This window comes from Hylobates moloch, unplaced genomic scaffold (genome assembly GCF_009828535.3).
Source record: "Hylobates moloch isolate HMO894 unplaced genomic scaffold, HMol_V3 SCAFFOLD_4, whole genome shotgun sequence".
NCBI lineage: Eukaryota > Metazoa > Chordata > Mammalia > Primates > Hylobatidae > Hylobates > Hylobates moloch.
This window is the reverse complement of record NW_026652279.1, coordinates 174679432-174695112: the sequence shown is the minus strand read 5'-3', so window position 1 is coordinate 174695112 and position 15681 is coordinate 174679432. Positions and strand designations below refer to the sequence as shown.

At 57.5% G+C, this 15681-nt stretch overlaps 1 protein-coding gene across 3 annotated transcripts in view; it reads left to right on the top strand.

Moving 5' to 3' along the window:
• The window catches only part of RASA3 (RAS p21 protein activator 3), a 133748-nt gene that overhangs the window by 87832 nt on the left and 30235 nt on the right, over nt 1–15681 (top strand). For all 3 annotated transcript variants that reach the window (XM_032151428.2, XM_032151430.2, XM_032151429.2), the window contains 5 exons: nt 6878–6954; nt 7610–7690; nt 8076–8148; nt 11248–11324; nt 14157–14261. In XM_032151428.2, coding sequence (XP_032007319.1) covers nt 6878–6954; nt 7610–7690; nt 8076–8148; nt 11248–11324; nt 14157–14261 — 413 coding nt within the window. The remainder of the gene's footprint in view (nt 1–6877; nt 6955–7609; nt 7691–8075; nt 8149–11247; nt 11325–14156; nt 14262–15681) is intronic.

Sequence of the window (15681 nt, the reverse complement as noted above, 5' to 3'; positions counted from 1 at the left end):
CTCCCCTGAATGGAAGGCTGTGCTCCCTTCTCCCGGCTCCCCCGAACAGAAGGCCATACTCCCTTCTCCTGGCTCCCTCGAACAGAAGGCTGTGCTCCCCTGAACGGAAGGCTGTGCTCCCCCTCCCGGCTTCCCCTAACGGAAGGCCGTGCTCCCTTCTCCCAGCTTCCCCAGGCACTGCCGTGTGCAGCTGGTGCAACGTCAACCAGGACGCCAACGTTTGTGCAGTCCACGGACGTTATCCAGATTTCACCAGTTCACAGGCACGTGTTTTTGTGTGTGTCTCTCTCTGTGTGTATTCTATGCTATTTTTTTCCAGTTTTTTATGTGGTAAAATAGAGACATCATGAAATTTACCATTTTAACCATTTAAAATGTCCAATTCAGTGGTACAGTATTAAATATATTCATAATATTGTACAACGGTCACCACCACCCATCTCAAGAGCTGCTTTCATCTTGCAGAATGGAACCTCTGTCCCCTGGCTAGAGGTTTATTCACGCGCTCCCGTCCGCCTCTTCCCCGCCGGCAGCCCCACGGCACTCTGTCTCTGACGTGGGCCATTCCCCGTGGCTCATGGGAGTGAGCTCTGCCCTGCTGGTCTTTCTGAGGCTGATGTCGTGCCTCGCGACATCCTCCGGGTTGCTTGTGTTATCAGAACCTCCTTCCTTCCGAGGCTGAGGAATGATCCCAGGTGCGAAGCGTGTGCTGTTGCTCCAGTTGCCTGTTGATGGGCCGTTGTGACAGTCAGTGCGACTTCATCACAGGGTAGATGGTGTAACCATCATGACGATCAGGACTCAGACGCTGCATCTCCACAAAGCTGTAAATAACAACGCCGCAGGTTGATCTCACAGCTGGTGGAATCTCATAATTAACACCCGAGGCTGCGTACCTGTGGCCAAGCCCAGCGTCCTCCAAGCCTGACTCTCACTGTCCAGAATGTGAGGATCCTGAACCGAGTGGTGTCAGTCTCCCGGGAATTTGCCCTTTAGGGAAGGCAAATGCGAGCTGTTGTCTAAAAGGGAGGAGGCAGGGTCAGTGCTCTCTCCAACGCCCGCTGGTCCCGGGCGGGTGCTTCGGGTGCTGCCCTGCTCGCTTCACTGATGCAGTCGACCCCAACGCCGCCCAAAACGTGGCCGTGACAGGGAGCAGCGGCCCTGCCGGACTCCAGCCAACCTTTCAAACCTCAACTCCAGGCTGAGCGTGGTGGCTCCCGCCTGTGATCCCAGCACTTTGGGAGGCCGAGGCGGGTAGATCACCGGAGGTCGGGAGTTCGAGACCAGCCTGACCAACATGGTGAAACCCCATCTCTACTAAAAATACAAAATTAGCCGGGCGTGGTGGTGCATGCCTGTAGTCCCAGCTACTCCGGAGGCTGAGGCAGGAGAATCGCTTGAACTCGGGAGGCAGAGGTTGCTGCGAGCTGAGATCGCGCCATTGCACTCCAGCCTGGGCAACAAGAGTGAAACTCCGTCTCAAAAGAAGAAGAAGAAAAGAAAAAAAAAAAAAAAAGCCCACAACTCCAGTCTCAGGAGCCGCCATTTCATCGTAAGATGTCACAGTGACCGTTTTCAGGAAGGCGGGGTAGCCGTGTGGCTCCGTGAGTCCCTCTGCTCTGTGATTCCCAGGAACAGTCCTGTGTCCGGACAGCAAGTGTCACAGCAGCGGCCCACGGGGGAGGCCAGTGAGTGAGTCACAGAAATGGGGGAAACACAATTAAACCTTTCTTGCTTCCTTCTGGAATGGCCACTGTTGGAAAGTCTTTGTTAAATCACTTTATTATGCAGAGTTGTGCTCTCTGACCCTCCCCTGACGCAGGGCCAGCAGGGGACGTGCCAGCGTCAGATGCCAGTGGGGGGGATGCCAGTGTCAGATGCCGGGGGGGGATGCCAGTGTTAGATGCGGGGCAGGGGATGCCAGCGTCAGATGCCAGCGGGGGAGATGCCAGCGTCAGATGCCAGCGGGAGCACCGCCTGTGACAGTGAGGCATCCGCGGTGATCTGGGCCCCTGGGGTCACTGAGCTCCGCTTATAAACCAGGCGTTCAAGCGCATCTGTGACGTATTCAGAAAATAGCACAGCCCTGCAAAGGGATCACAGCAAACCCCCGGGTCCGCCGTCCGCCCGAGAGACACCTGCGTATTTCCCCCTTGGAGCCTTCCAGTTGCACTGTGAAATCTGACTGGGCTAGAAATTCCAGCCTCCCGCTACAACCTCTGGGAATTTTGTGTTTGTGCAGCAGACAGTCCTCTTGGAAGGATTTTCGGAGCAAACAAAGTCACCGTCCATCTCAAGCTTTCACATCTCTCCAGGGTTGCAGGAGGAGAGGCCGAGGCTGGGCTTCCTTCCTCGTGGCCTCTGCGTCCTGGCTCATCTGCCCGATGACTTTGTCTCCTCTCTGCGGCCGGCGTGGAACAGCCCTGCATCCAAGGCACCTCTGTCCTGGCTGCTCTCTGGGCTGCTGCCCGCTCAGCTGGAGACACAGCAGCCGGTGGGTGGGGCCAGGACCCTGACCCGGCTCTGTGTGCTGCTCTCTCCCTGGGGAAGGCCTTCCTGAGATAGATGGATAGGGACCACTGGCTGCTTTTTTAAACTTAATTAACTGTTTTGGGGGCGGTTCTGTGTTCACAGGGAAATTGAGCAGAGTACAGAGTTTCCATACACCCCTCAGCAGCCCCCGCCCAGGGCCCCAGGGGTGACAGCGGGTGACACTGCAGCCACGTGTTGTCAGGAGCTGGACTCTGGGGCCCCTTTGTTACGTCTGTGAGTTCGCAGGAGTGCAGTGCTAGGGACCTCAGTGCAGCGTCCAGGCAGGTGCCGGGTGGGCAGCCAGGTCCTCTCGTTCCTTTCCTGTGGGAATTTGTGCCTTTTCCCTTTTGCTCTTGGTAGCCTGGTTAGAGGTTTATTAATTTTATTGATCTCTCGAGGAATTTGCCTTTGGCTTTGATTTTTCCCTATTGGTTTCCGATCTGACTTCTGTTTTCTGTTCTTAGGCTCTGGGTTTAGTTTACTAAATTAAACTAAACAGTTTTTCTCAGTCTCCCAGCTCTAAGCTCAGGTCAGCGTTCAGGTCTCCCTTCTGCTCTAAGCTCAGATCAGCGTTCAGATCTCCCTTCTGCTCTAAGCTCGGGTCAGCGTTCAGATCTCCCTTCTGCTCTAAGCTCGGGTCAGCGTTCAGATCTCCCTTCTGCTCTAAGCTCAGGTCGGCATTCAGGTCTCCCTTCTGCTCTAAGCTCAGGTCAGCGTTCAGATCTCCCTTCTGCTCTGGTCTGTGTGGCCGGCACTCCAGATTCCCCCGCACCCCGAGCACGGCTCCCGCTGCATCCCACTGATTTTGATGAGTAACACTTTCATTTTTGTTTATTCCAGAACATTTTAAAATTTGTCTTGCGTTCTCTGATCCGTGTGTTATTTAGAACTGTGTTGTTTAACCTCTAAACGTCTGGGATTCTCCAGCCTGCGCTGGCACCTGCAGATTTACTCACTGGCTTTTCTGGCAGGAGAAAGGGCCTTTCAGGGGTGGGTTTTGTTTGTCCCACTCATGAATCAGCAGAAGACGGAAGCGCACAAGTCAGCTGATCGGGAGGGACTCACACTGCAGGAACAGGAGCAGCCTCAGGACCTGATGGTGCCCAGCCAGATGCCCCTGGACCTGGCCAGGAGGCGGAAGAGCACACGGGGGCCGCACAGCCTGCTGCCAAGAGCCAGGAGAGCACACGGGGGCCACACAGCCTGCTGCCAGGAGAGCACACGGGGGCCGCACAGCCTGCTGCCAGGAGCCAGGAGAGCACACGGGGGCCACACAGCCTGCTGCTGGGGACCAGGACCCCCCATGCAGTCGGGACTCTTCCTGAAGCTCCCGAACGTGAATAGAGCTGCCTCCGTCTGCACAGCCTTGCAAATCTGAACGCTTCTGTCCTGAGGGAGTTTGCGCCCGGCATTTGAGAATGGGGATGAAGCGGTAGGGATTCTTGGTTATTCTTGGGTCAGGCACTTTCTCCTGTCTTTGGTGTTCAGGCCGCTCCTTTAGCCCACGGATAGCAGGCCCACTGCCAGGTGGTGAGGACCACAGGTGATACTCCGCTCAGCTCTGAGCTCTGATGGGTGCGGGAAGAGGAGCTGTGGTCTTGGCGGGGTCTTTGTTGTCATTTTAGGCACCTGCTTTCCCCGCCCACAGTGCTGGTGTGGGGTTCGTGCTCACCTTCCCAGCCGGACACCCTTGTGGCCCCTCAGGACCTGCTCTGGGGCTGTAGCCACAGGGCGGGAAGGCCACACCCAACCTCCGGACCCCAGAGTCTCAGGACAGCAGCCGAGGCCCCACCTCCCACACCTGCCTGGGCAGCACAGACCCCGTTCCGTTCCCCCTGTGAGCGCCGGGTTAAGGGTGGGGGTGCTGTGGGGCTGCACCGACATGATGTCAAGTGTGGGGGTGCCGTGGGACGTGGTGTCAAGTGAGGGGCTGCACTGACATGGTGTCAAGTAAGGAGGTGCCATGGGTTCTGCCATCCATGTCTTAGCGCCAGGCATTCTGCCCATCCATCCCGCCCTCCCACAGGCAGGGACAAGCCCTGGGGAACAGGCCTTGGCCTTGCTGGAGCCTCAGGAGCTGGAGCTCAGGGCTGCGCCAGGCGGAGCCGCTGAAGCATGGATGAATCTGTGTTTATCCCATCCATTCAGTGCCATTCAGGCTGGAGCAAATACAGGGACAGCGGCACGCACAGCTGCACGCACACACAGGCGGACACAGTCACACATACACACAGGCGGTGCACACACAGGCAGACATGCACACACAGTCGTATGTACACACAGGCAGACAAACACGCATACACAGGTGGACACACACAGCCATACTCACGCACACACACAGAAGGACATGTCCACAGCCACACACACAGACAGGTAGACACACAGGCGGACACACACACAGTTGCCTGCACACACAGGCAGATGCAGACACAGCTGCTTGCACACAGACAGACATGCACACATAGTCGCATGCACACACAGGAGGACACACACAGCCAAACACACAGACAGGCAGACGCATATACAGACAGGCGGACACCGACTGGCAGACATACACAGTTTCATGCAAACACAGGCAGATGCGCACAGCCATGTGCACACGGACATGCACGCACAGTCGCACGCCCGCATGGACACATAGCCACATGCACAGACAGGCAGACACACACAGCTGCATGCACACGCAGGTGAACATGCACACAGGTGGACATGTACACACAAGCAGATACACACAGTCACATGCAAACACAGGTGGACACAGCCACACACACAGACACACAGTTGCACACACACAGGCAGACACACAGCCGCACATACAGGTGGACACACAGCTACACACAGGCGGACACGCACACAGCAGCAGCACAGATGGACACACAGTCGCATGCATGCATAGGCAGACACACATAGACACACACAGTTGCGTGCACACAGCCGCACACACAGGAGGACACACAGCTGCACACACATGCAGCAGCACCCATGGACACACACACACACAGCCAGAGGCACAGACGGACACAGGTGGACACGCACACACAGCAGCATGCTCACACAGGTGAGAGCACACAGCCACACACACAAACTACACACACACACAGGCAGACAGACACACAGTCGTACGCACAGACAGGTGGACACACACCCACAGCCGTGCACACAGACAGGTGGACAGACACACAGCAGCACACAGAGACAGACGGATCAAGAGAGACAGGTGGGCTCTCAGGGCAGCCTTGCTGACTGTTCTGCTGGAAGCCCCCATGTGTGAGCCTTGCTCTCTGTGGGATCCTTGCCCTCTGTGTGAGTCTTGCTCTCTGTGTGATCCTTGCTCTCTGTGTGATCCTTGCTCTCTGTGTGAGTCTTGCTCTCTGTGTGAGTCTTGCTCTCTGTGTGAGTCTTGCTCTCTGTGTGAGTCTTGCTCTCTGTGTGAGTCTTGCTCTCTGTGTGAGTCTTGCTCTCTGTGTGAGTCTTGCTCTCTGTGTGAGTCTTGCTCTCTGTGTGAGCCTTGCTCTCTGTGTGAGTCTTGCTCTCTGTGTGAGTCTTGCTCTCTGTGTGATCCTTGCTCTCTGTGTGAGCCTTGCTCTCTGTGTGATTCTTGCTCTCTGTGTGAGTCTTGCTGTCTGTGTGAGTCTTGCTCTCTGTGTGAGTCTTGCTCTCTGTGTGATCCTTGCTCTCTGTGTGAGTCTTGCCGTCTGTGTGAGTCTTGCCCTCTGTGTGAGTCTTGCCCTCTGTGTGAGTCTTGCTCTCTGTGTGATCCTTGCTCTCTGTGTGAGTCTTGCTGTCTGTGTGAGTCTTGCTCTCTGTGTGATCCTTGCTCTCTGTGTGATCCTTGCTCTCTGTGTGAGCCTTGCTCTCTGTGTGAGCCTTGCTCTCTGTGTGAGCTCTCCGAGGTTCCTGCAGGCCTCCATCCAGCCTTACCCAAGGGGAGGTAAAGGCAGTAGCCCCTGCCCGGGAGACAGCTGTGCTTCCTCTCTGCTTTGCCCCAATGGACACACGTGAGCAGCCTGCAGTGTCAGCGCCTTTGGGGGTCTGCGTCACTGAATGACCATCTCCCACACAGTTGGACCCCTCAGGTCTGAGGCAGCGACCTGCTCTCAGCAGAGCCGGGAGCCCGGGCAGCCGCATGTGGCTGAGCGGTCAGGCAGGCAGCTCTCCTGGAGGAAGGCCACGGCTGGGAACCTGTGTTCCAGGGGTGGAGTGGAGGGGCTGGATGTACCCATCAGCCAGGGCAGGGCGGAGCCGCCTGCTCCCTTTGCCCTCGGGCTTTCCCTGGGCTGCGCGGCCCTGGCGGCCTGTGGGAGCAGCGCCACAGCCTCTGACACCCCGTCCTCGTGCCTTGCAGGGCAAAGTGCACCTGGAGCTGCGGCTGAGCGAGGTCATCACAGATACTGGGGTCGTCTGCCACAAGCTCGCCACACGGTAAGACACGTCCTCAGCAGGGACTGAGCGCGCGGCGAGTGGCACGTCTGGCTCCCGAGGAGCACGCAGGGGTTTTCAAACCAACACAAGAATTTCCAGAGCCGGTGGCTCCCCAGGATGACACTATTTAGAGGTTCTGGCCCCCTCAGGATGACGCTGTTTTAGAGGTTCTGGCCCCATAAGATGACACTGTTTTAGATGTCCTGGGCGCCCAGGATGACGCTGTTTTAGGGGTCTCAGGCCCCAGGATGACGCTGTTTTAGAAGTTCTGGCCCCCCAGGATGATGCTGTTTTAGGGGTCCTGGCCCTGGGATGACACTGTTTTAGAGGTTCTGGCCCCCCAGGATGATGCTGTTTTAGGGGTCCTGCCCCCCGCCCCCCCCCGATGACACTGCTTTAGATGTCCTGTCACACACTCTCGGCGTCCTCACTAAAGCACATGCTCACCTTAGAGGTGTTGTTTTAGGCTTCTGCGAACGGCCAGCGTGATTCAGCATCCCACTGAGGCAGAGTGGCTGGTGTGGCCCTCCCTGCCTTCCAGTGAGGAAACCGCATCTCACAGCTTGAACTCGCCTCCCGCCCGACCCAGAGCTATCTTGCCATTTGCCCGGGTGTCCACGCTCCCTCCTGACGCCGCCTCTGCTTCTCTCCTCAGCATCGTCGAGTGCCAGGGCCTCCCCATCGTGAATGGGCAGTGCGACCCCTACGCCACCGTGACGCTGGCAGGACCCTTCAGGCAAGTTGCCTCACGCCTCAGGTTTCTGTTCTGGTCCTGGCGGGCTAGGGTCCAGCTCTGAAATCACGAGACCGCTGCCTCATTTGGGAGGAGGCAGAAGGTTGCGCTTTGAGGTAGAATATGAATTTTTACTTCCTTTTGTTTTCTTTATTGCTGTAAAATTGCTTTGTAGAAAATGAAGCCTTCATGCTCTTCATGCTGGGTATTTTTGGCTCAGTAAAGGTTCCTGATTTGCATACCATCTGGAGTTGGAGACCAGCAGAAATATTTATAAAATAAATAAAGGCAATAAGTGACTTGTGCATTTGAGAGCTCGGTTTTATCACTGAGAGACGTGGAATCAGCAGTGTTGCTTTAATCCCAATCCTTTCTCTCTCAATAACAGATCGGAAGCAAAGAAGACGAAAGTGAAGAGGAAGACCAACAACCCCCAGTTCGATGAAGTGTTTTATTTTGAGGTTGGTATCTTCGTGGGTGAACGTCAAGTGGAAACTCTGTATCCGAGACATGTGGCAGAAAGTCTGGATCAGAACGATCTCAGTCTCTTCCCTCTGGAAGTTCCGTCTGGAGAGGAGCCAGCCCCGCCGGCCGGCCCTGGGTTCCTTCCAGAGAGGAGCCAGCCCAGCCGTGGAAATTCCTTCCAGAGAAGAGCAAGCCCAGCTGGTCGGCCCTGGGATCAGAATGATCTCAGTCTCTTCCCTCTGGAAGTTCTTTCTGGAGAGAAGCGAGCCCCGCCGGCTGGCCCTGGGGATTGGACCCGTGGCCCCAGGACCTTGCTTCCTCTCCCGAGAGAGAAAGGCCTGTCGTTGTCTCCCGAACTGGCCCAGATTTGAGTTAAAAGATGACAGATTAACGCTTTCCAAATTACCAGGACCTTGGGGGTTTTGTTTTTTTGGCTGCTCTGTCCAAGCATCCCTGAGCAGGTGGACGCCTTGTTCCAGTGGAAATAGGCAGGGTTTTGAAACAAAGCGGGAAAGGATTCAGACACAGAGATCCTCTCAGAACATGAAGCACCAAAATCCGTGAAAAGGAGGGTGCAAGGGTGCCCCTGGTGGAGTGGGACCCGCGGCGCGGTTTTGGGACGGCTGCCTCTCGCGGAGTGAGGACCTGCCATGTGGCCGGCACGGTCTGGGGACGGCTGTGTGCAGGGCCTTTAGGCAGATGCTCTCCCCATCCACAAACGTTCCCGTGCACAGGCCCTGGAGATGTGAGGATGGATGAGGGCCTCTGTGGCAGGAGCATGGCCAGTCACGCCTGAGGGGTTGGGCGGGCTCCCCTGAGCCATGATGGCTGAGCGGGGCTCGATGCATGCAGCTCTCGGGACTGCAGGAGAGTGGACCTGCCGGTCAGCGGGTCCTGACTGAGCAGAACCCACCGGCACTGCTGAGGCTCAGAAGGCCCCACAGGCAGAGGTGGGAACTTGGTGTCCGAAGCCAGGGCCAGGCTTTCAGGGCCACTGTGAGGAGGGCTTTGGAGGTGGAATCTGTTCTCTGTCTCAAACGGAAGTCCTCACTTATAGACAGGCGGAGAAGATGGTTTTGCCAGAGCGAGGGAAGGCAGGGAGCTGCCAGGCTCCCAGGGGCAGGGTGGGCCCTGTTGGAGGTGCAGGAGGCCTGCAGCATGGACTGAGTTCCAGGTGGCAGCTCCCCCCGCCTCGGCTGCTGGCTCGGCTGCCACACACAGAGCTGTCATACACACCGTGGGGTAGAGCTCGCCCACTGCCCAGCCACACACGGGTGCTCATCACACTTGCAGTGTTCTCACACCGTTTCTACCGTGTGCACTCCCGTTTTACTCTAAACATGTGGGTCTCAGCCTACTGGAACGATTTAGTGACCACAGACAGTCTGAAGACCATGGTCTGCGTCACCACCTGTGGGGCTTCAGGGAAGGCCCGGACCTCGCTGACCGCTGCTGTGTGGGACGCGCGGGGCCCTGCTCTTTGGGCTCTGTGACTTTTCACTCCGTCTCCACCCCTTCCTTGGCAGCCACGGACCTCTTTCACCAGGACCCTGCCTCTTTCGGCTTCAGCTGCTTCTGACCCAGCTGGAGGCCGAGCCCTGGGGAGGGAGCGTGTCCCCCACAGGCTGTGGTCAAACAGCCACCTACCGGGAGCAGACCCAGGAAAACAGATGTTCCGTTTCCATGGGAAGCAGCGTCTGTACCATTTTCTTCCAGGATAACAACTAGACACATTAAGGCCCTTTAACTCTCTACATGAGATTAAATAATCTCATAAATTTGGTAGGAGCTGCCTTCATTCACTCAACAGATGTGTCAGGTGCCAGCACCGTGCTGGTGGTCAGCTGGTGATAAGATATGGGAGAAAACAGAGGAGTCCAAGGCCACCACACCAGGCCAGCATGGGAGGGATGCAAACAGACAAGCCCCTACAATAGCTCCTGACCTGCCCTGCAGAGAGGGCGTGAGGCAGGGGCGTCAGGGGCTTCCTGGAGAAGGCATTGCCTGACCTGCCCTGCAGAGAGGGCGTGAGGCAGGGGCGTCAGGGGCTTCCTGGAGGAGGCGTTGCCTGACCTGAGTTTTATGAGATGGGGAAGTTGAGGGGAAGCAAATTTGAGGACAGTGGTGCGTAGGTCAGGAAGGAGGAGCCGTCAGCAACCCTCAACGCAAAGCAGAGAACTGCCCCTGCGTGATCTTCACCTCAGTTTACTAATCAGGAAGTGCAAGCTCAGCGGTTAGGCAGTTTTGGCAACATGATTTTGGTGTCAAGCCCTACATCAGAACTTCGAGCTGAGAGCTCCTGAGCCAGCATCACTGCTGAGGCCCAGAGAAGGTGGGGCAGGGAGGGAGGCCGGGCAGGAGGGAGGCCGTCTCGTAAACGCAGGTGACCTGGTGCACGGCGGATGGTGGTTAAATCGGAACTCCAGGTGGTAACTGACTGTGGTCTCCTGGAGCCCGTGGGGTGGCCTCTGCTCTGCTGCAAGGGCCCTGCTGGCTGGCAAGGGGGTCCCGGAGCCTCGACCCTTCACGACTTCACTCCCTTTCTGTTCCAAGGAACCCATGGTGCAGAGGTGTCAGGAGGAAGGTAGCAGTGTCTTGACTTTCCACCGTCTGACCCTCCCCAGAGTGCTGGGGTCTATTAGGGCCTGGCCAGGTTCAGGCACCACAGACCTCACGCTTTTCACTTCCTGTTGGCAAATAGAGCCTTGAGGTCGGGCCACGGGAGGGAGGGCGGCACTGGCTTCCTCTCCATGGCAGAGGGGGCCCCTCCCTCCCTCACGGGGTGGCAGGCCCAGAGCAGGCGCAGGTGAGGAACGTTTAGGTCCCCAGAGCCCGGCACCCATCAGGAGCTGCTGGGAGAGTCTGGCCGTGGCCGTGAACAGCCTTGGGGCAGGTCTCACCTGGGTCTGCCCCTCCAGGGGCGCTGTGAGTGGGAAGTGCTGGCACTCAGGAAGCCAGGCCTGAATCCCGAATCCCGCCTGGCGCCTTCCCGGTGTGGGTAAGCACAGAGGGTCGTGCAGCCCAGGGCCTGGGTCTGCATATACCCCCGCCTGTGGTACCGTGGTCTCAGCGCTTTCTCTCTCGTCTGACTCCAGGTGACCCGGCCCTGTAGCTACAGCAAGAAGTCCCACTTTGACTTTGAGGAGGAAGACGTGGACAAGCTCGAAATCAGGTGAGAAAACCAGGCTCTGCGTCCCCAACTTGGCAGTTTTCACCCAAACTGCTCAGCTCTTTTGTTCTTTGTTTCTAAATATAGGGTCATAGAAATGAATTTCCATTTTCTTGGTAATTTTCACAACAGGATGTTAGAAGTTGTAGTTGAAGTGACGGCCTGTGGGTGGTGTTAGGGCTCACCTTGCAATACCTGCGAAGAGGCGAAGGCCAGAGGTCCGCATCCCTCTTGGCTGCATCCACCTGGAGTGACGGCGGCTGCGGCCGTTCTTAAGGTCTTGTTCTAAGCCCTCTGCCTCCCATGGGTTCAGGCCTCACTCAGAGGTTGCAGGGCCTGGCGGGTCAGCACGGCGCCTGGCCCTGACCGAGCAGGACTCGCTGGCACTGCTGAGACTCTCAGCTGGGTGGCCTCTGTGGAGACCCTGTCCCCTTTGACTCGAGTGAAACGCTCTCACCTGGTGTCCTGGGTTCACGTTTCCTGCGTGTGGTCACAGAAGCTGCATCTTCAGCCTTTGCCCGTGGAGCCCCCACCGCCCTTTCCAGGCTCCTCAACGCCTCCCACGGGAAACAGGGAAATCGCATGTGGGTTCACACAGGTCAGGGCGCGATCTCAGGCCCAGGATTTAGAGAGCCCCATGATCCCACTGACTAGGATTTCTGGGGAGGGCAGCCGTCAGAATGTGCCCTTCACAAACCCCGGCGGGTTCCCTCCTCCCAGTGAAAATAAGCTGGATTCCTGTTTCTCTTTGAACGTAGCCTCTGTTCCTTCTGTACGAACGAATGCCCCCATCCCCTGTGAAGAGGCAGATGAGCCTCCCCTGAAACCCCCGAATCTTTCCATGCTGGACAGAGAAGGAAGGAAACGGCTCCCTCCCGACCCTCCCCAGCTGGCCCTGAGACCCCGAGCCTGGGATGCCCCCGAGCCTGGCATGTCCCCGAGCCTGGGATGCACCTGCTTTCTTTAGGTCATTTTGGAGAATGTGCTGGCCATCAAATCCCTGGTCACGCTCCCTCCCAGGGGCTGACACTGCCCCGGGGGGACCCTCAATGGGACACATGGAACCGGTGCGTGGCTCAGGCCCTACGGCTGCTGGGAGGCGTGAAAACCGTAGGAATGTCCCTGATGTTATCGGTCAGATCCGCCTCCCATAGTTGCCTCCATCCTGAACCATAGAATGTCCCTGACGTGGTCGGTCAGATCCACCTCCTGAGGGGTCAGGGTCCTGAACCGTAGGAATGTCCCTGACGTGGTCGGTCAGATCTGCCTCCCCAGGGACTCACACCAGCCCCTTTTTCAAGAGAAGGAAGCGCCATCGTTGGTTTCTTTTTACACCAAGCTTTGAATTCAGGAGTGAAGTCCTAGTTATTAAATTTTTTAAAAGCACATAAAACATGTTTTAAATATTTCCCTTATTAAAGGCAAATGCGCCTGCCTGGCCACTCGGCACATTTTTTTAAAGTGTACATGGGCAGATCAGCGGTCCCCTCGTGTTCCTTCTGAAAGGAACGCGCTGTGGGTTCCTGTGCAGCCTGTCCGCCCTCCCTGGCCCAGACGCCAGTGCCTCTGCGGTGCCACTGCCCTGCAGGATTCTCAAGGGTAACAGGATCCTCAAGGGTAACAGGATCACCGGCCTTCTGGAATCTTCTCCCTCCAGGGGGGTGTCCCTGATGGCCACAGTGTGGTTAGGCCTGCCGAGTTTCGGCCCCCTGGGTAGGGCCAGCCACGTGTAACTGTGTGGTTTCAGGCCCGTGGGTAGGGCTGGCTACGCATGACTTCAGGTGTTTCAGGCCTATGGGTGGGTCCTGGCCATGAGGGACTGGGGTACCAGCCCTGTAGACTTGTTGCAGCCAGGGATGGTGTGTATCTGTCAGAATTTCACAGCCCCAGGTCTGAGGGGACACGTTCCATCCCACACTAGGACAGAGCATTAGTGGGAGCCGCTGCCATGTTAGACATTAGCAGAAGCTTCACAATGCTGTGCCTGGGCTAGTCATGGAGATTCGTGGACCATGCTGTGGTTTGTGGCCACAGTTCTCATCCTGCTGTGGTGTGCGAGGCCCCTGAATCCACTTTGTGCCCCAGGTCATGAGCAATCTATGGAGACAGGGTTCTACATTCGGGCAGGGCATTCACAAGAACCCAGTTTTGTTTTGAGGCACATTTTCATGTGACGAAAGCAGAGAGCCCCTGGATGTTGAATCGGGCAGCCCGTCCTCCATGGGCACCCTCCTCTACAGGCCTGAGTTCTCCATCATCCCCTCCACTGAGCCCTGCAGGTGGAGGCTGCTGGGCCGCATGCTGGGGCGGTGCGAGATGCACACGCCACAGGGCCTGGAGAGTCTCACTTGCCCGCCATGCACAGACTGCTGGTGCTGGGCCTGTTGTGGGCGAAGGGGATAGATGGTGCTGGAGATGAGAGTGGCAGCAGCCACGTAGCTCCTGGGTGCACACAGCGACTCCTGGCTCCCTCCTGGCACAGAGCGACGCCTGGCTCCCTCCTGGCACAGAGCCTGGGGTCATGTAGCTCCTGGGTGCACGCAGCGATGCCCAGGCTCCCTCCTATCTAAGAGCCTGGGTCTGAGTCTGGGCCCATGGCCTTCCGCCTTCCTCTGCCTGCCCATTACCACTGGGAGACACTCATCTTTATTCCAAAGCCACGGGCTGGTCTGACGTATTTTAAACATGTCCCGTGGGCTGAGCCTTGATGGAGACTCTGGGAGGCGCTCGCTGCAGGCTCCACTCTGCTCCTGGGGGAACAAAGCGTGGCCTGTAATCTCTGCTCCACCCGGGCCGCCCACCATCAGCTAGAGCTGTACTGATGCTGTTTTTCAGAGTCGACCTCTGGAATGCCAGTAACCTGAAGTTTGGAGATGAATTCCTGGGAGAACTAAGGATCCCGTTGAAAGTCCTGCGGCAGTCCAGCTCCTACGAGGCGTGGTAAGATGATGTTGCACCTGCAGACTTCCGCATCTCTGAGAGCCACAAAAACACGTGCTGCCTCTGAGTGGAAAGGCACGGAGGCCACGTGTGCTGGTCCTCGGCTGTGCCCAGCACCCACCTGCTCTTACTTTGCATGTAGCTCTGATGAGCTCTGGCTTGATGAGTTTCTGCCCCACAGCAGGTGAGAAACGGCAGGTGAGGAGAGGCAGCAGGGATCACACTGAGCAGGGACTCACGATGGCTGGCATCTCAAAACAAGACAGGGAACGCGGGTGAAAGCGGCCCTAAGCCGCGAGCAGCTCGTGGGTCTGATCCTGGGTGAAAGCGGCCCTAAGCCGCGAGCAGCTCGTGGGTCTGATCCTGGGTGAAAGTGGGACCCTGAGCTGCGAGCAGCTCATGAGGTCTGACACCGGGAGGGGAGGGCATCAGCGGCCGGTGCAGGAGCCCAGAATGCGCACACAGCAGGCCCTGCCCCGCAGCTGTGCTCAGGGTCTTGTTCTGAGCCCTCGGCAGCACCTCCTGTTGAGGGCGTATTACAGGGTTCTCCACTCCCCTCTGCACGTCTAGACCTCACGAGTCGGCTCTGACCCAGAACCCACCCCAGGACATGTTGTGTGTTGCTGCCTCCTGCCTTTCCTTCCTGTTGTCTCCAGGTGCTTGGTGTTTTGGTGGAAGGAACAGGCCATTGTTTCATTTTACCTCCAGTTCATGTGTGTCCCTTAGCGACAGGCAGCTCCTGAGAGGGCCCGGAGTCACAGGAGGCGTGTACTCCCAGGCGTGGACTGTGTGCCGGGGCCTCACGCCCCATGTGTCCGTCTGCCATGTGTGAGGGCAGGTTTCCATCCCAGAAACTGTGAAACACGCGTGTCTTTTGATTCTGTGAAGACAGCACGGGCACAGGCCCCCTGAGCTGAGTTAGGCTTCCTCCTATGCTGAGCGAACCCCTGGCCCTGGTAGCTAAGGCAGCCACCACATAACCCCAGAGAGCCCCAGGGGGCTAATGTCTCGGACACAGGCTCCACCCACCTGACAGGGGCTAATGCGTCAGACACAGGCTCCGTCAACCTGACGGGGCTGCTAATGCCTCAGACAGGCTCCACCCACCTGATGGGGGAGGGGGGCCTCGGACACAGGCTCCACCCACCTGAGAGCTTAGATTGCCTGGCCCACAAATGAGAGCAGAAGAGGGCTCCTGGGTGACTGCATGGGGTAGAACCAAAGATGGAAGAGTGGCCGGGCAGGAAACGTCTCCTACAATGACCCTGCCAGGCTCACCAGCCCAAGGCCCCCACCCCGTGACATCAGGACCCACGGAACGCTTTGGTTGAAATAATTTTCATTTCCACCTGCTGCTGACACTGCCGGGTGTGGGTCTTCACGGCGAATCACTGACCACTTCTGCACCGGTTCCCAGAAA